We start from the raw sequence: 20650 nt of genomic DNA, 5'->3' as shown, positions 1-20650 counted from the left end.
CCTTCCTCCACCTTTTGCTCTCTTCAGGCTCTCAAAGAATTGGATATTGCTCACCCACATTGGCAATCTATCTTAATGAGTGCACCAATTCAAATGCTAATCTGATCTGGAAATATGTTCCCAGATATATACAGAAATAAAATTTAATCAGAGCCCCCTGTGACCAATTAAGCGGATACAAAATAATCATCACACCTGCTATATTTCCACTTAAGCTCATCTTTATCCTGCTCTGTCCAGCCACCCTCCTACCTTACAGTGTTCTGTTGTTGTTGTTATTTGTTGTTTTTAAAAGATGATACTTACTGTCAGTACTATGAAAATACCTTGTTGAACCACTTTGCCAGAAAAATCTATTTTTTTATTCACTGCCAGCTTGCTGGTGGTGCCACTTTCTCTGCTCTCTGACCTCCGAACAACATAAGCTACCCAACACACCTAACTAAGCCATACCTCATTTTGCATTTCCCTGTTCCCAGGTAATTATACTGATCCCAGTACCAAAGTAGGTTCTTGTTAGATGTGCAACTATAGCGGTAGTTTTAGTGGTTAAGCTGTTTTTTACTGGCAAATTTGTTCTGGCTTAAATCGTACATTAGACGAGATTAAAGTAGAAAGCAAAATCTGTCTAGGTCTCGAAGTTGATGTTCTATAACTTATTTAAACCCTTTCATTGCTTGGTAAATTAATCCGAAACATCATGGAAAATACAAGGATGTCACAGTATAATTTGAATTTAATTTGGGCATTGAGTCTCCCCTACATATCTATAATGAGAATATGGGTATTTAATGTAAAAAAAAACCTTCAAAATATTATTTCCTCATAAACTTCATTGGAATAAAGGAAACTAAAACTCTCCAAGAAAACAATGAATTACTTAGTATTTTCCATTTAAAAAATATTTTTCCAAAGAGAAGTTGGTATATATAATTTGCCAGAAAGGAAAACTAGTAAAGCCAAGAAATCATAAGCTTAGAACAAGAAAAAAGATAACTGTTCAGTAAAAAAAAAAATAATAATACCCAATATGTTAAGCATTTTACTTTCCAGGTTTTATAAAAATTAATCTGGATTTTAATTATTTTGGACATCGATGTCCATTGAACAATGTTACATGAACTGCCTAAGTTCCTCTTAAAAGATAATGATGTTTTCTCCTGGAAGTAAATATCTATTTTAATATACTTAATAATCATTTTTAATTGCGATGCTAATTCCAGTTCATTCAGTAGGAAGAGATGAGATACCAGAAACTCTGCCAGGCTTTCCTGTTCCTTAGGCACCCACATTGAAGTGGGGGATGGGGCACAGAAATGGCTATCCAGGACCTAGGGTGCCAAATACCAACGAAAGGTCTGAGGATAGTGTGAGGAACACACATTAAGAATGTGCTTTATCCACTAGAGAAGTAGGGGAGAGATGTTTCCAGGAGATATTTTATTAATATTACATGTTATCAGGTTTTTCAGTCTCCTATACTTAGGAAGGAAACACAGACCAAAGCTGCTTTTCCAAAGGGGGAGCCCTTTAGAGGCCAGGTGGGCAACTTGTCATTTTGATGTATATTTCATTCTTCCCATGTATGCCTTCACAGGGTTTTGTAACGGGTGGAAAGGATGGAATTGTAGAACTCTGGGATGACATGTTTGAAAGATGCCTGAAGACTTACGCCATTAAAAGAGCAGCATTGTCAACCAGCTCAAAAGGTGCCACCCCTGAATATGTCATCGGAATCTTTCTTTTCATAGGAATGGAAAAGATGGTACCGAAGTTCGTGGACAGCCATTACTAAAACAGTTCTCCTTCTGCAGTTAGACCTCTAGGTCCCTGGTAGAAATGTCAAGGCTGATTGCCTGGTGCTACTAGTACTTTTGAACTACAAAGACAGACTGTATATGAATCTTAGACTGCTTGTTGTTGTTGTTCTACTCAATGCACTGTTTACAATATTAAGTATAGCATTTCCCCCCTCAGGCTTGCTTTTGGAAGATAACCCTTCAATTCGTGCCATCACTTTGGGACATGGACATATCCTGGTGGGAACAAAAAATGGGGAGATCCTGGAAATTGATAAAAGCGGCCCAATGACACTGCTTGTTCAGGTACTGTGTGCATTTTCTAACGTGCGGTTCCTGTCAGAGCTGGGACTCGGGTGAGGTGAGGGGGCACTTAGGATGCCATATTGAAGTAGGCACTCGGTCTCAGGGTTGCACAACTGCTGGGTTACTGACCTATTGCTGTGTAAGAAACTGCTACAAATTTAGCAGCTTAAAACAATACAGACTTATTTTCTTAAGCTTTCTCTGGGTCAGAAGTCTGAGCCTCCCTTAACTGGGTCTTCTGCTTAAAGCTTCACAAGGCTGCAGTCAAGGCCAGGGCTGTAGTCTTATCGAGGCTCACCTCAGATGAGGTGAATCTGAGGAAAAATCTGCTCCAAGACGTCGCAGGCTGTTGGCAGAAATCACACTCTTGTGGTTGTAGGACTGATGGCTGCATTTCTGGTCAGCTGTTGGCTAGAGGCTGCACACAGTTCTTTGCCACATGGGCTCTCCAACATGGCCGCTTGCTTCCTTGAAACCACCAAGGGAGAGAGAAAAAAAACAGGCATGACAGTCTTATGTGATATAATCATATTATATCATAGTATATCATGCCATTACATGCCTCAAAGGCATGTAATCATAAACATCCATCCCCTTGGCTCTATTTTATCAGTTGGCAGATAGTCACAGGGCATGCTGCACTGGAAAGGAGGTGACTACATTGGAGTGAAAGCCAGGGGGATCATGAACATGTCCACCACAGTCTTCCCTCTGGCATAGATATTACTGTCCTACAATATGCAGAGTACATCCCCCCACCCCCAAGTTCCCCAAGGGTGTTATCCCATTACAGTGTCTGCTCAAAGTCCATAACTTCATTGTCTAAATCAAGTCCAGGTATGGAGGAGGCTCTTTAGGTATTTTTCTTCTCGATCTGACAAATCTACAAAATTGTCAGGATAAATTATTTTCTCTACTCACACCAAGTATATAAGCGTCTCCTTTGTTTTTTGTTTTTTTGGGTTCTTTTTTTTTTTTTTTTTTTTTTGCCTCATGCTAGTCTCTGTCTTGGTGCATATAAACACACGGCCTACTTCTTGCCTTCCATCTCCCCTCAATAATTATATTCAGGTAAAATCACATTAAAATAAACATCAACAGAATCCTCAAAGATCAGTGAAGTGATAAAATCTCACTTGAGGGGGTGAGACTGTGACCAGTTTGGTGATGGACAGACCTTATTTATAGACAGAAAGTGCTCAGGTTGGGGTGAGGGTGTACATTCAGAAGGCGGAGTAAAAAAAAATATGCCCTATTATATAAGCTTCAGGACTTCTCTGGGTCCCTGGTTCACCTCCTTCTCCTTCAAGTTTTCTATCTTAGAGATGAACCCCCAAATCCCACTAAGAGTGGCTCTTCGATTTGCTACATCCTGGAAACAGGTCCGCACACACACGATGACTCAGAACACTATGAGGTTTTAAAATGGCATGTGCCCAAGCCCCATTCAGGATATCCTGAATAAGAATGTGTTTAAAAAAGAATTCTGCGAACTGAAACAAGATGGGATTGGGATGGAGACAAACCATGAGAGACTCTTAATCTCACAAAACAAACTGAGGGTTGCGGGGGGAAGGGGGGTACGGAGAGGGTGGCGGCGTTATGGACATTGGGGAGGGTATGTGCTATGGTGAGTGCTGTGAAGTGTGTAAGCCTGATGATTCACAGACCTGTACCCCTGGGGCTAATAATACATTATATGGTTATAAAAAATTTTTAAAAATTATTAAAAAAAAAAAAAGAATTTTGTGTTAAAAACCTCAAAAGCTCTGTAACTGATGGTGCCAGGTAGCTGGGACTGGGAATATGCTGGAGGTGTCTGTGAGGCATGACGTCTTCGTTCTCCAGGTGATCTTGATTTTGTTGTTTCCTTCCAAACAAATTTCTTTTTCTCTCTGGCCATGGCTTCTTATTTAATTTTACTGAAAAGTGATTATTTCTTCCTAATCCCACATGTTTGAGACTTTAACTTATTTGCATATATGCTACATTGCTAAATATTTTTTTAGGTCCCTACCATCATGTGATTTAAGCAATACTGTAAGATTTAAGCTCTACATTTTTTAATTTTAAAAAACATTATAGTTGAGCTTATTTTGTTTAAATATGTTTTAAACTTGAAAATTAAGGCCTTTTGCCTTTTCGTTCTATATAATTCTGGTTTTTCCCCATATTTGTTTCTATTGTTCTAATAATAAAAATAGCCTCAGGTACCATTTATTGAGTGCCTACTCTGTGTCAGGCAGTACTGTTGTACAACATTTATTTCTCCACAACAGGAATTTGAAGTTTAATAGATGAGGGACCCAAAGCCCATTAAATTGCCCACAGCCATATGCTAAGAACTGCAGAGCTGGGATTCAAACCAAGGTGTCAGATACCAGAGCCTTTCCTCTTTCACTACACTGGGCTGTTCTCCCTATGTCACTTAGCACGGAGACTGCCAAGGAACCATGCAGAAGGCACGGCACCCAGAGTTATGGGCAGGCAGTAGAGCTGGTGGAACCTTCAGGAAAAAATGTTGATTACTGCCATCTTGTCTCCTTACCCTTGTACCATTCTTTTCCTTTTCAGAAATCAGTGAACAGTCTGGTCTGTTTCCGTTCTCTCTTTCCTCTTCTTATCTATCACTCATTTGTATTTCCTCTTAAGCAGAACCAAGTAGTTCAATGCAATCAGTGTTTGTTGGGCTCCTGCTGAGGACCACTCTGTGCTACCCGCTGTGCACAGTGGAATAGGGCTTCCTGTCCTCTCTGGACTCATGGAGCTCATGGGGTTCATGGGGCTCATGGTCCTGCTCCAAGAGAGGATGGACACAGTGGGAAAGTGAAGGAAAAAGCAGTGTGATTAAGATCATCCACTATCCTGCTGTGAGAAAGTATTTGAACTGCTTTGCCAGTAGCATGGCAACACAATGTCCCTTGGAATAGATCGTTTATTTTTTAAGAGAAGGAAGACTGGGTTAGGGGAGGGGAAAAGTGACAGGAGATGAGTTTGTAATTCCCATTGTATTTTCTTCGAATATAATCACCTCTCAGTTCTGTAGCTATTTACACCCAGCTTTACGGGTGATCAGAAGGAAGGTAAGATTCCAAACCCATTCCTATACCACTTGAGGTACTTCTGCTCTATCTTGCTCACTGTCCACTCACTGGGATTACAGAAGTGTAATCCCATTATATAGGGAAATACCATGTTTAAGTCAATACATGAGGCAGTAGTTTAAAAGGGTCTCAGAGCCATGCAGTCCTGTTCTCAAGCAAAATGAAAAAGGGACTTGGCCTGGGAAAGGGCTCCAAGCACATCCATTCTGGGGGGAAATTGGGGTCGACACCTAACCCATCCTCTGACTGTGACCTTTGGGGTGAGAGGCTTCTGAAGGGAAGAAAATTAGAAAACTAGAGATGTAGGGTACTCCAAATCCAATAAATTCAAAGGGTATCTACAGCCTTTGGCCCTTCTCAGATACTTGAATGTCATATTTGGAACCTAGTATCTTCTGCCAAATTATTGTTTTGCTTAAACAGTTGCCCTGTTAAACCGGAATCATCCAGTTTCTCTTCAGAAAGCCACCTGTTTCCTGAAGCAGTCCAAGTACGAACACCTTTCGGATGCTGTGTACAGTTTTCTTTTTTGCTTTACTAAGCAAAGCCTTTTTATAAGTGGCCATTAAAGGCAGAAATTCAGTGAACATTCTGGTCTGCTTTACTGTTCTATGCACTAATCTGTTCTTTACACTCCTTTATTGAGTGATAAATTATAGGCATCAGAGTCATTTTCTCTCTAATTGTTCATTTTTTAAACACTTTTATGTCATTATTTCTAAGCCATTTGGGTGTATTTGTGATAAGATAGAGGTATATGGAATTAGCCCAATATCTATTAAGCACATTTCGGTTTTCTGTTACTCATTTTATAGAATAACATGTGAGCAAACATGAACCTGAGTTATTCCCAAGGCACTTGATATGAAAACTGAGCTTTTGTTTTGCCAAATACTACGCATTCAAAGGACTAAAATTGAATTAAATTAATAAGCATATCACTGTCCAGTCTTAAACTTACACACTGTTATGTGTCACTTGTATCTCAGTAAGACTAGAAAAAAAGAGAAATATAGCAATCAAATACAACGCATATGCCTTAATTTGATTCTGGATTTCTTTTTTAGTAAATTGCTTTTTTTTGGGAAAAAAAAGAAAGAATATTGCTGTCCAATCCCTCTGACAGAGATAGGTGGTTACCTACATCTTTTTAGAACATGGGTTTATTCATAAAGGTGTTTTATGTCACGATCAAGTTGTTTTACCAGTGTATGTGTACCTATATATGCTGGTTTAACTTGATATCAAGGAAGAGGATCAAATGAGGGTGTTTTATTATTTACCCAGATGTTTCTAAAAAGGAAAGATGTTTGGCATCATATAAACAGAGCTTATGAGCAACGAATCCATGTTTTCTTTACAAATGAAGACTTCGGCTTCATGTAGGCCCACCTTTAGATTCAAATGAAAAAAATTATTCAGTGCTTTCGTTTGGTTCGAGGAAGCTCAGCTTGTGCTTCTTCACACGTGAACCTGTTGAAGGTGCTCCCAGGGTGCGGACCCCGCACAGCGCCGCAGAAGGGCTAGCTGGGAAGCCTGAACTGAGATTACATGGCCTTGTTTCCTCTCCCACAGGGGCACATGGAGGGAGAAGTATGGGGGCTGGCAGCCCACCCTCTCCTGCCCATCTGCGCAACGGTGAGCGACGATAAAACACTTCGGATCTGGGAATTATCCTCCCAACACCGTATGCTGGCAGTACGAAAGCTCAAAAAAGGTATGAGATGCCACTTTACACATCTGTCAAAGTATTTGCCAGTAATATTGTGTTCGTTCTGCACTCAGCTGCTGTTGAGTACCTTGTACGTGTCCCCACGTATGCCAGGTCGTGGGAAGTCAGCGTTGGTTGCTACAGACAGACGTTCCGGAAAGCTGGCCTGATCCATTGCTTCCTTCATTTTCCCTGCATTTTCCCTGCACTGCACAGACATTTACCACCTGGGGGCAATATGTCCTTCTTCTTTTCATGGAGAGCTGTGAGAGTCTGTTGGAACCCATCAGTTTGTAAAGAATGCTGTTTTATCTTTATGTCCAACTGTCTCTACAACTGATTTTATTAGATAAAAACAAAAGTTTTACAAAAAAATAGTTACTATCAAGAAATTTTGTAAATATATATTTAACACCCTAGCCACTAGAACAAAGAGGTGTATACCAGGAAGTGTGTATTTGGCAAACATTTGTTGAGTAGCTTCTGTGTGTCAGCTACTGGGGCATCCCAAGATGAACTGTCCCATCTCCAGTGTCAGAGATGGACAGGGTTTGAACAGAGTCCCAGCAACAGATGGCCCATTCAAATAAGGCGATTTTGAGGAGAGTCTAAAAATGGGACCAGTTGTTAAAGGGGTGAGTAGGATGTTGAGGAATGACCAGGGATAGCGCAGCACCATGTGGCTGGTGACAGCCAGGTACCTTCATCAGCCCTGGGCCTGAAGGGGCAAGAGGAGAGAGCAATGCTGGAACCCAGAAGTGAGAGCTGTGTGAGAGGACAGGCAAGACAGGAGTTGGGACCCTCGGCCCAGGGCCGCAACCAGTGTGCAGAGACCCTGCAGGGGAGGCAGCCTGGGGGTTCTGGACCCCAAACTCTCTGTTCCCTTTCCTTCCTTGCTCCCTCCCTCCAGTCTCCTGTTCATGCTCCCCCAGGCCAGAGGGCCAGGGAGGCCACTGACGCGATCTGCGCAGGCCCGCACAGGCACAGGGAGGGGAGGAGAGTGGATGTGGAGAGACAAATGAAAGATGTCTGGTACAAGGCAGGTTGTGTGGAGGCTCGGGAGAAGGCCTGCGCCAAGGACAACTTCAGCTGAGGCTCAAAGCATCTGTGGAAGTTCTTAGGAAAGGCTGAGGTTGGGGTCTGGCCCTAAAATATTTGTACCAGGTAGTTTTACAAGTAGAGATGTGGAGAACGTATTGCCGAGGGATAAAATGAAAAAAAATGTCAAGACAATAGTAAAATGATGGTGGCTGGTCCTGTTGAGCTATGGATTCCTCGCAGTTTGCATTTGGTCTTCACAGGAACGTAAGGAGTAAGGCCATTACTATCACCATGTACAGACTGAGAGACTGTGCCACAGAGAATTTAGGTTGTTTGCCTGAAATTGCATAGATGATGGGTGACAGAACTGAACTCAGACCCAGACAGAGTGGGCTTCAGAGATCAAGCCTCTGGCTGCTGCCTAAGGCTGTTTTTCCCTGCCATCTTGCCTTTCTTTATAGTGGACTTGGGGGCTTAGTCAGTGGGGGAGTCAGGATTCAAACCCAGGTCTGACTCCAAAGCCCATACCCCTAAACACAAGACTGAATCCTTTGACCACTAATTTATATGGGGAAATTGACATACTAAGACCTCCTTGTGAGTGACTTCAGTGTCAGACAATGGACTTTACTCACTAGGTTAAAAATTAGTTCAGTGGAACAACTACCAACATATCTTAAGTGGATGACCATTCAATCCAGTTCACAGCGGTTTTCCTGGAGTAATTATTAATAGCTCTCCCTTTCACTCTGAGAAGTGTCCTGGTTTATACGTTGCAGTGTATGGTTAACCTAATCTTGACTCTCCTCAAGGGCAGGCTTGTCTTGTGTTCTCTCGGCCCTGGCACCAGGTGTGACTCGCAGTACCTAAATGACTTGTTGCTACCTGAGTGCATGAAGGAAGATGGAATTTAGATAAGGCAGTTTGGAGTTGCTGGTATGACATAGCTTTCAGCATACCATGAACCGTGACAGAGGGGAGCGTGTGGAAACGGAGTTTGGAGTTCCTTAGCACAAGGCTGTGGGACTGTCCCGTCCCTGGGAGGGGTGCTTACCAAAGTCTGGACAATAAGAAAGATGGGGGGAGATTCTTAAACAGGGGTCCTTTTAAACGCCCCCACACACAGAGTCCACATTCAGAAATGTCTCCCTGTGAGCCCGAAAAGCAGTGGGAACGTGGCTCACATGGCACTGGCAGCCCGCACTGTTTAGTTTTATTGACACCTTCGGAAAGAGTGTTGTTCGTGACAGAAGAAGCAGGATAAAATCTTTCATCTCTAGAATTCTGCATTAGGACTCTTGGATCAAAGACTTGGAGTGACTCTAAGATCAGCAAGGTCTCTAAAGCAAGTTTTGTGTGTAAGGCATGATATCCAAAAAAGGGTTTCTGGAAACTGAATTCCAGTATTCCTGTTCTTAAATATCCTCTTTTCTTGGAACCAAAAGTACTGGTTTTATTAATCCTTCACTCCTTTCCCTCATTCACTTCTGGGGTCTTTTGAAAATTCCAGATGTTCAAGTAGTAAGAAATGAATGGATAAACCTTAAAGAAATAGAAAATGTTTTGTTTGGTGGGGTTTTGTTGTTGTTCTTGTTCTCGTTGTCGTTTTAACATTCTGATCATCGTCCTTGGGTTTGAAAGGAAGATATGTTCTAAATTACGAAGCTGTAGTTCTTCTCACAAGTAATGTTAAAGGCACAGTCACATGTCTATGCAGAATGCACATGGGCAAATGTCTCCTTCTCTTCATTGAGTCTGCTTGATGATAGAATCATGCTGAGAACTGTTCCTCGTGGATTCTTTTATAGGTGGAAGATGCTGTGCCTTCTCCCCTGATGGGAAAGCCTTAGCAGTTGGCTTGAATGATGGGAGTTTCCTGGTCGTAAATGCTGACACTGTTGAAGACATGGTCTCCTTCCATCACAGAAAAGAAATGATCTCTGATATTAAATTTTCAAAAGGTGAAGATTATAGCAGAGACTTTCTAGACTATGTGGGGACAAAAATTTACAAAAACAGACTATTTAAATACTTCCTTGACCATTTTTCCCATTTTGAAATAAGCTCCTGCAAGTAAATTCCTGTGTAAAACATTTGGGTTTTACTGGTTTTAACTGCACATTTTCTTTACAGATACAGGAAAATACCTTGCTGTGGCATCCCATGATAACTTTGTGGATATCTACAATGTCCTTACAAGCAAACGGGTTGGCATCTGTAAAGGTGCTTCTAGTTATATCACACACATTGACTGGGACTCAAGAGGTAAAGTATGTTGTGGCTTCTAAGATATAATCTTTGTTTTAAAAAAGTCAATAGCCATTCACGTGTTATTTCCAGAGAGAAGAGACCGGTTGAGTTTTGGAGAAAACCTGAGTGAGAACCCACAATCAATATAAATGACTGTAACTTTACACCCCAGGGGCACCCGCTGTTAACATTTTGAGTATTTTTTGTCTTATTACTACTACTACAATTATTATTATTATTCAAGCCACTGAGTTTTAAGACCATTAAAGGTACGAGGTGCCTTCTGTTACCAAAGCAATTCACTTCCTCACCTTTGGGTTCAGCATGCTGTGTCCTGGCCCTGCGTATCCCCCTTTCCATTTTCCCTTTTCCTATCAGTGTTCTACCCCCCAAAGAACGGCCCAGGAAGTCTCCAGCAATTGTCACCTTCCGGCACAGGTAGAGAGCTACATTCAGTGCACCTCATGTCACCCTGTTCTCCAAGGGAGGGCCCTGCTCTCCAAGTCACGCCCATGACAAATCCAGTTTCTACCAGCAAAGTTTTAAGCCAGACAATGTGGTTGATTCAGAAGTAAGACACAGTTCCTATAGTTCTCACCAGAGTTTGTAAGTTAGTGAGGGAGACAGACTTGTACTTGAAGTGCAGGCGCCTAGACAGTAAGGCTTGGGAATGAGAAGCAGGAAGTCACAGGCAGGGGCGTGCAGGGCCTTGGAATGGGTTGTGTCAGCGTTAGGCATGCAGGGCGGGGCTGCACTGTTACAGGGTGGGTCACTTTTAAGTCTCATCCCAGGGACTTGGCGGATATTAAGAGTTTGGGGTAGGCGTCGAGGAATGGGCAGGGACCCAGCTTTCAAAGAAGTTTTAGTTGACTGTGAGAGAAAAGCACCAAGACCAGGGGTGCCTCTGAGGAAAGAGCTCATGGGGGAACCTGTGGAGCCTCATGGAAGCAACATCCTTTGAGGTGGATCTTGAAAGACTAGTAGAAGTTCACCAGGTGATGAAGTCTAGGATGAGCATTCCAGGCTCAGAAGGAATATGGCATTTCAAGACAGGAGGTGGGAAGAACAGGGGGAGATAAAGAAACTAATGTTGACTGGCTGAGGGCAAGAAGGGAGAAGACTGTGGAGAGACAGACCAGGACTGTGAAGGAATCTTTACACCATGCCAGGAGCTGAGCCCTGCCCTTTACCCTGGAGGGATTTAGGTAACTCTGAGGGACTTAGGGTGGAGCAACCCCTGCCATCTTGGGAGGACAAGGAAGCCTAGAGTTGGAAAGCAACTAAAATCAGCCAGGAGAGAGGAGCTGAGGGCCTCAATCCAAGCGAGATGATTTCAGAGTTGCCAGAATATTCTATTTCAAGTATCTGTTGGAAGTACTGGCCATAAATGGACAGATACTTCTGCTAGGCAGGTGTTCATGTTTAACCATACTTGCCACCCTGGAATTTGGATTTTATTTGAGCCTCACGACACATAGGTATTTTACACAGTGCACCAGAAGGATGGAAGCATGCTGTGGATTGTAAGGTGCAAGTTCCAGCAAGGGCAGAGGGAGATCAGATAAGTCCCTCTCACTTTCATGTCCAAGCCTGGCCAGACGCAGGGCCTAGGCTGGGCTTGGTGACCAGGTGGGACACTGCTGTCCTGAGAGTCCTCTAGGGACCAGGGAGGCCCAGGGGATAGAGGGAGACAATAGCTTCTCAGCCCCCCTCTATGGATGTTCTCCGATTTATTGTTTAAGCACCCAAAAAAAAAAAAAAAAACACACACACACAGAAAGTGATTTCCCCTCTCTATGTCCTCTAGCTAACGTCCCTCTTTACGCCATCTTGGGAGCAGGATTTAGGACAATCAGGGGCGGCCTGGTGCACACACAGTAGAGTACCAGGCATTTTGTTGGGAATCTAACACTCACACGGTACGTGGCACAATGTGTGAAATTCCACCATGTCAGTGACCGTTGGTGGGGGTCTATGATCAATTATTATTTACAAGAGAAAATGGGACATAGGAAGAATAAATTTCAGTTGGGAAGATTTCTTTTACATTAGTTTTAATTGTGGTAAAAACACATAGAATTTAGCATCTTAGCCATTTTTAAATGTGTGGTTCAGGGACATCAGCTGCATCCACACTGTTGTGCACCCTTCACCGGCGCCCATGTGAGGAAATCAATCATCTTGTAAACCACCAAACAGTAACTCCCCTTCTCCCCACACCCCAGCGCCTGCCAACCACCATTCTACTTGCGTCTTTCTGAATCTGACAACTTTAGGTATCTCGTGTAAGTGGAATCAGACAGTATTTGGGTGGTTTAAAGATTAATTCATTCATTTTAGGGGTGCCTGGGTGGCTCAGTGGGTTAAGCCTCTGCCTTCGGCTCAGGTCATGATCTCAGGGTCCTGGGATTGAGCCCCTCATCGGGCTCCCTGCTCAGCAGGGAGCCTGCTTCCCCGCCCCCCCGCCCCTGCCTGCCTCTCTGCCTACTTGTGATCTCTCTGTGTCAAATAAATAAAATCTTTAAAAAAAAAAAAAAGATTTATTAATTCATTTTAGAGAGGGAAAGAAAGTGCGATCCCAGGGAGGGCAGGAGGAGAAGGAGAAAGAGACTCTCTTGCAGACTCCCTATTGAGCACATTGTCGAGGTGGGGCTTGAGCTCAGGACCCTGAGATCACCACCTGAGCTGAAATTAACCAACAGGACCACCCAGGCAGCCCCAGTATTTGTTTTTTTATAACTGATTTATCTCACCTAACATAAAGCACTTAAGATTAATCCATATGGTAGCATGGATCAGAATTTCCTTCCTTTTTAAAGCTGAACAATACTCCAATGTATGTACAGACCACATTTTGTTTATCCCGTCATGCATCGATGGACACCGGGGTAGCTTCCGCCTTTTAGTCATTGTGAATAAGGCAGCTATGAACATGGGTGTACTAGATCCTGCTTTTAATTCTTGGGGGGTATAGACCCTGAAGGGAAATTGCTGAGTCAGACGGTGATTGTATGTTTAATTTGTCGAGGCACCAATGTACTGGTTCCCATAGCAACTGCACCACTTTACATTCTTACCAGCAGAGTACGGGGTTCGGTAACCAATACTTGTTATTTCTGATTTGGGGGCATCATTTTTATAGTCACTGTCCTTGTAGGTATGAAATGGTATCCTACTGCATTTTTTACTTGTGTTTTGGGTATTTTTTTTTTAATTCTGCAAATGTGGGGCACCTGGGTGGCTCTGTCAGTCTGCCTTCGACTCAGATCCTGATCCCCGAGTTCTGGGGTCGAGCCCCACATCGGGCTCCCTGCTCAATGGGGAGCCTGCTTCTCCCTCTCCCTTTGCCATTACCCATGTTTTTACTCTCTCTTTCTCTCTCAAATAAACAAATAAAATCTCTAAAAAATTAATTCTGCAAATGTATAGGCCCTGTGTGGGATGCTAGGGCTATAAAGAGGAGTAAGTCCTAAATGGAAAGAGCAAGATCTTGGCCAGGATCGGTAGGTTGCAATCACGCAGGTGTCCCGGTGATGGTCTATATAGACGGCCCTCAATGTGGAGCCATCACTTTGGAGGGAGAGAGACACACCTCACTATTTCCATAATTCTGCCCTAAGCCAGCCTCTGTAGTCCAGCTAGAGCTCAGGATGATGGAAAAGTCCCTGGGGAGTAAGGAGGCTGAGGTCTTTGAAAAGCCTCCTTGCCTCCTGTCCTAAGTGGCCCCTTGGGTCAAGTGAGCACATCAGAGTCAATGTTTTCTATGGATGGAGAGGAGAATAGAATACCTCTGATTTTTGGGGGGTTATTCTATCTGGAGAATGAGAGCAAGTATGACTGTGGATCTTCCCTGGTGTAACTCCAGCATGACAGCCATGAGACATGTGTCGTATCAGTATGTTAGTGCTCCTGATATCCCAGTTCTCACAGGGCTTGAACTCAGGAGCGTGCCATACTGCCTCGAGACCAGCCTCACTTTTCACGGTGGGGCCTCGAGGGTCTGGAGGGGCTAGAGAGCAAAACTCAGGAGCAGGCTTCTGTTTCATTGCTTTGATCTTGTCAAAAATAGCGAACACATTTGCCAGAGCCAGCTGTCTCCTCAGGGGCGGGGATGGCGCAGTCACCAGCCGCTGCAGCTTTTCGTGTCCATGGCAACCACGGGTCCTAAGAAATCATCGAAAAGCACATCAGGCTGTTGTAGGAATACCAGCTCCCCTGAGTGAAGCTCCTGCACAAAATGCATGAGGAAGAAAGAATGTAGGGAGAGAGAAAATATGGAAGAACATTTTCTAGCTGATAGCAGTTTGTTTCTAGAAATACCGGGACTAAGATTGTTTATCAGTGAACAGTTTGGGCCATAAGAGAACACTCCTTGCCATTTCCATTGCAAATGGTCTGATATATTGGGTACATTTAGTATGAATTTCGGAACTGTTCTAACATGTAAATTATATGGCAACTGGGATGATGGGTGTTAATCAGTTTTGTGGATTATCTAGTTCTCTATACCTGTGGGGACTGTGGTTTCCTATACCCACTTAGTAACAAGGCCAGCTGGACCTTCCAGTTCTCTTCCTCCTTGTGAGTAGACATTTCTAGTGAATAAAAATGTGGGAATCCTGAAAGAATAAGGTTACCCTTACTAAGGGGCAATTATAAGTGGATTATGCAGATTTTTTGCTCTTTGCTTCTGTTCTCAGAATATTTCAGTGCTTATATGACAGCAGAAGGCAGCAGAAAAAAAGAGTGGTGACTAAATATTTTTTCTAAGCTTAAAAAAAGGTAATAACCACAGTAAAGAATATGGTGGGGGTAGGGAGAGGAATCACACCCCTAATTCCACTTTCCTAACAAAGAATTGTTGCAGTTTTTAAAAAAATTCCTTCATATCCTTGGTTGCAAGGAATTCAAACCCACTCAGCTTCAAATTTTTAAAATAATAATGATCAATGAGCTTATTGGGAAGATATAGGGATAGCTCATGAAATCCAAGAGCTGGAAGCAATGTCTCCTGAGGAACTCGCTTTAGGAATGAACCAGAAAACCAAGCAGGCACTTCTCCCCTCTTCTCTCCTCTCCTGCTCCGAGGAAGCTCAGTTCAGTGTCCACTGCTGTCCGCTGTCTGGTGTTTGCCTTTGGCCCCTCTTTCTGCACAGGCAGCTTTCCTTAATTCATTGGCATGTGGTCCACTCAGTTGCCCCAAAATGCCACCCTCACTTCCAAAGTTCCCATCTTATCCCAGCTAGGCACCCACTGATTGGGTCTCCCAGATTCTGAGTTCCCAGGAAAGGGAATTTGAGTGCCTGCTCCCATCTCTGTCCTGGCCCGTCCTGGGTCATTGTCTTCCAGAGGATAAACACGGCCATGGGGTCCATGCAGCCCAAGGCAGGGGTCAGTTCTCAGGAAAAGGGCATGAGCTAGGTTGGTACCCCCAGACATTATGGTGCTGAGCAGCACTCCTGGTGCTTGTCTCTTATGCTTAGATGTTCGCGTAACCTTGCAATTATAAAGTGCTTCACTTAACTATTCTAATAATTTTGGGGGTATTCTTTAAAATATTACCTTTGAAGCTACAGTGTAAAGTGAATTGTTGGGATTATCTGGGAATTATGATTCTTTGAGATTATGATTCATTGAATTCTTTGATTCTTAGTATCTCATGGCCAGAAGCTATCTACAGTTAGCCACTGAATCAAAGAATGTTGTCATTGAATTCTTTGATCCCTTTTCCAGATCCTTTGTTATTTGTACTTCCTCTTGAGACTCCTAAAAAATACTTTGTAGGTCTATTTAGTTCATTGGAAAAATATTATTCATTTTCTTATAATGTTAAATAGCCAAAGCTCATTTAACTACCTTTTTTTTTTCTTGTTTGTGTATGTTCAGCCACAAATTCAGGGAAATGTGCCCTTTTCAAAGGCAGCATTTTCAAATTCACTCGCTCCTCACAGCCAAGGCCCCTCATCACCATATTATAACCCAGCAAATTAGTAACAAGTAAGGTTTTCAGTTGCAAAAAGAGGCTTATTTTTAATTAATCACCGAGCAATAGGCCTGCAGCTTCAGAAGGTTCACCACACCAGCTTGCAGACCCAGGCGGCTCCCACCTGAGCCTTAAAGAGCCTGGGAGAAGACACAGAGTTCTTACCTTGATAATACTTTTGCAGGAAGGACATTTCAAGACTACTAGATGTACAGATTATGGGGGACAAGTAGGGGAAGAAATGGTATGATGCAAATGTACACAGAATTATTTAAGATGAAATATTAGGCCACCTGAGGTTAACTTCAGAAGAATCTGGTGAGGGCCTGAGTGGTGGCTCATGGAACGGGGCTGGGCCACGAGCTTGTAACCGTTGAAGCTGGACACTGACTGGACACGTAGGGGTTCTTCATACTCTTCTTACTTCTACACGTGTTTGAAATGTCCTGTGATTTTAAAATGCTGAAAAAAATCCCGGTCTGTATCTTTTGAGTCATTTAAATTTCAAGCCGTGAAGGATTAGTGAGGTGCTGGGAGGAGATTCGGAATATCTCATCTTCAGCATAGATCAAAATAAGTTCAAGATTTTAATTTTACATCAGACCCAAAGAGCATTTTTGCTCAACCCTTTGTTTGGAGAAAATCTTGGATTTTTTTTTACAAATTTTCAAGTAAGGTGGGGTGGAGGGAGCATTTGTAGGTTGTTTTGTGTGTCTTTATCTTCCAGTTTCTAAACTTCAAAGGACAAATTTAGAATTTAGGTCTGGGTAAATGTGGATGCTTGCCACAAGGTTCTCATGTCTGATGCCATAGTTCTTGCCAAAGCAGTTTCCTTTTACTGAATGCTTGTGCAACCAGGAAAACGGGGAAAAAAAACAAAAACAAAAACCAGATTTTGTCAAGCTTTCGAAAAATATGTACTTCTATTGCAACAGAGTAAAACACAGCAAGCTTGATTCTAGGAGGGATGTGCAAGGTCACATTAAAAGGAATGAGGTCCCCATTGACAAATTCCTGGCTCCGGGGTCTGAGCCATGCCATGTAATTGCCTGTACATGCACTTCTGGAGAATTCACCATTTATTTGCTCAATTTATGAGACTGATTAAAATGAATCCGAATAGTTGCAACCATGCTTAGCTCTTTACAATAGAAAGATAAGTGCAGATGTGAATTGTCTTTCTGCTTCATTCTCTCATACCAGGAAAATTGTTGCAAGTTAATTCGGGTGCCAAAGAACAACTCTTTTTTGAAGCTCCAAGAGGCAAACGGCATATAATAAGACCTTCAGAGGTAACAGTCCTATACAGAGCTTTTTAAAAAGTGTTTTGTGAAGATGTAATATGTCCATTTTAAATAAAAACCTGCCACTTATTATCCATTGGTAGGGGTTATATTCAGTGTACCTTTAAGCGTGCTTGTGTCTTAAATGTGACTGCTTAATCCAGCTCCCTCCATTCTGAGGACCTATGGATCCCCGGGCCTGCTGGTGTAGCATGGCGCATTCCTGCAGTCTGCCTTCTGCTCCATTTCCCTCTGCTGGGAGATACCGACTAAGCTAGCAGCTTGGGTACCACATAGTCCTTCTTCCACTGGACATCCCTGGCCTTTCACGCACAGCTTTCTGTGAACATAAATGCTTGAAACATGCTTTCTCACTCTTTACTATTTATTATAGCATTATCTTCTGCAACAACAGTGGGAGAAATTACTTTTCAAGACAAAAGTACAACCTGACAATCCATTTGTATCAAATTATTTCCCCTCTCCCTATTTTCCTCATGTCCTTGGCCACTGAGGTCATTTTTTAATTATTGAAATCCAAGCCTATATACAAAATCTGAATCCATTAACTAATGCCTTCCTAGAGGCTCCGCTGCTCTTGTGGGCAGGTGGATCTCTCAGGGTCCATGCGAACGTGGATGGCCAAAAGGTAATTGCCTGATTGAGCCCTAAGGACCTTGTCTCAGCCCCATGAGATAATCCGACTCATTTATTTGCTGTGTAACCTTTGATGAAAGAAAAGGAAGTCTTGCTTCTGTAGAAGGAAAGGGGTCAGAGGGTACATAGCTGAGGGACAGGCATCCGCCTCTCTCTGACTTCAGTTTGCTAGTAATAGAAACTACCCCCTCGTTGCAAAGTGGGACAGGAACACTGGGACTTGCGCCCATTCATAATGTTTTCATGGTTTCTAAAGTACTTATGCACTACGTAAGAAACAGCAGTTGTCATAGATGATGGCGTTATGTTCATGGAGATTGTTGACTGGTCAATTGTTCTCACTCCCAGATCCCAATTTATTTATCTCTGATCAGTTGCTATTTTAACTTTTTTAAAGAAACCTCCATAGCCTTGAGTAAGAGATGTTTTAAATTATGTCACTTGTTCACTAGATACTAGATACTTGGTGAATGTTCTAGCACTTCATAAGCCTATGTTTTTGTCTCCAGAACAGACTAGGATGATGGTTGTCAGTCTCCTTTTACAGAGAGGGAGAGGAAGGCTCCAGGACAGCAGGAGCCATGGAGCTGAGGTCCCAGTCTTGAGGGGACCGTGTGTGACTTGGCAGCCTTGACCACAGGGCCTCTTGGATTTCTCCTGTGTATTTTAACATCATTTTACATCATTTCATCTGTCTTTTCCCTTCATGTTCTCGTGCCCCCAAATAAGTATACTACAGTAAAATTCAGTCTAACCCAGTGGTGGAGAGGGGGATGACTCCAGCTTGGGACCACTGGGCACTTACTATGTATAAGAAGAGGATGCACACGAAGGAAGATCATGTTACAAGGCTCCTTGCAATGCTAGGCTTGAGTTCTGAAGATTTCATTTGTCACTCTGTGGTAACAGTTGGTATCCCAGAGGCTGATCCCTGGTGCTGCTGTTTGGGGAGGCCATGCTGCTGATGTTTCCACGCCTAGTGTCCGCAGTCTTTCCTCCTCAGGGCCCTGGAGAGGCAGCTCAGCATTTCCTTTACCGGTATTGTCAGGCCCTTCAGCTGCATAGGAAGGATTTGGGAAATCCTCTTTACAAAAAAGATTTTTTTTTTCTTTAAACAGCCATGGTGAAACTAATGCAAAGCTTACTCAGCAAACTGTTAAGTATGACAAATATTAAAATGTCTGTTTAAATCGGTACGGTGCAGCACGGTGCAGTTAAAGCCACACTAAACTAGGAGGCCGGCTCTCTCGAGGTTGTTTCCCCTCTTCCTCCTAAGCCAGCTGTGATTTACAATTTACGGGGCTCACCTCTCTGGGCTTCAGTTCCTTCCCCTGGAAAATCACCATGGTAGTGACGCAGCTGTGAGGTGAGGTGCTGTGGAAAAGACCCTTTGAGAACCCTTCTTCCATCTAAGTTCCAGCATTTTTAACAAGTTTACCGCTTTGCGGTTTTGTGGATTGTAGAGGTCATACTTAATGTTCCATTTTAAATGCAGTTTCCAGAGCTTCCAGCAAATGAGATATTTGCTTGGGGACCACAGGGCCCAGATCTGGCCAAGGGGGATCTGCTGGGGTGACCGCAGGGTAGGCCCTAGATAACGAGGTCAAGGAAAGTGACACAAAGGGCACACTGGCAGTGGGGATGGACGGGGCATCTCAGAAATGGAATCTGGAACCTGGAATGGAGTCAGTGACCAGAAAGACTGCTTGTAGAACCAGCAGGAATGGTTCCCTTCTTCCTAAGAAGGCCACTTTAAGCCACCTCAAGTCACCCCTGTCTGTGGTCCTGCCCGAGGCCCCCCAAATCACCGGGGCCCGTGCAGCTTTTTGGTTCCAGTTCTGCGTGGGTCCAGAAAGGACAGAATGTGAAATGAGAAATTTCAGTAACTAAAATATGTTTAACACCTCCCCGTGTTGTGACTAAAACCCTAGCTGCATCTTATCTTGCCGTTCCTCTGTAATACTAGGAGATACTAGCGGATCGGACTCCCCAGGGGAGTCTAACACACAGTGTAGTTACTGTTGTTTATTTTAAAAAGGAAAGCCTAGATTATATCACAATTTGACCTATGTGAATTTTAAGTCTTCTGTCCATGAATTTCAGACAAAACAGTTTTAAAGGATAAAATATATATTTTAGGGCAATGCAATATGAACAGTTCTTCAAAATTTTTAAGATCGTCTCTCTGTAGCATACAGGATTTAAGCTAGCTGCAGAATCTTGTTACTCATTCCTTCTAGAAAGTAGTCCTTTAAAACAAAAATTATGTCTGTGACTTTTAAAAATAGCATGCTAACTGATCAGCCCGAGTGATCAATGAAGCAGAGTGGTTCTCACTTGGGAGCCATTTTGCCCCTCCCCCAGGGCATTTACCAATGTCTGGGGACCACTTGGGGAGGGAGACTACTGGCAGGTAGAAGAGAGGGATGCCAGTAAAATACTCCCGTGCACGGGACAGTCCCTGACCGCAGAGAATCATCTGGCCTAGAGTCTTAGTACCGCTGTCGCTGAGAAAC

General features: G+C 43.1%; 1 protein-coding gene across 4 annotated transcripts in view; it reads left to right on the top strand.

The window, feature by feature from the left end:
* The window catches only part of EML6 (EMAP like 6), a 270175-nt gene that overhangs the window by 197438 nt on the left and 52087 nt on the right, over positions 1-20650 (top strand). For all 4 annotated transcript variants that reach the window (XM_032877766.1, XM_032877765.1, XM_032877764.1 and 1 more), the window contains exons 20-25: positions 1598-1709; positions 1978-2105; positions 6785-6926; positions 9770-9922; positions 10095-10226; positions 17398-17486. In XM_032877766.1, the coding sequence (XP_032733657.1) occupies positions 1598-1709; positions 1978-2105; positions 6785-6926; positions 9770-9922; positions 10095-10226; positions 17398-17486 (756 nt within the window). The remainder of the gene's footprint in view (positions 1-1597; positions 1710-1977; positions 2106-6784; positions 6927-9769; positions 9923-10094; positions 10227-17397; positions 17487-20650) is intronic.

This window comes from Lontra canadensis, unplaced genomic scaffold (assembly GCF_010015895.1).
Source record: "Lontra canadensis isolate GAN:19392208 unplaced genomic scaffold, GSC_riverotter_1.0 scaffold61, whole genome shotgun sequence".
Classification (NCBI taxonomy): Eukaryota; Metazoa; Chordata; class Mammalia; order Carnivora; family Mustelidae; genus Lontra; species Lontra canadensis.
This window is presented reverse-complemented; position numbering and strand designations above follow the sequence as displayed.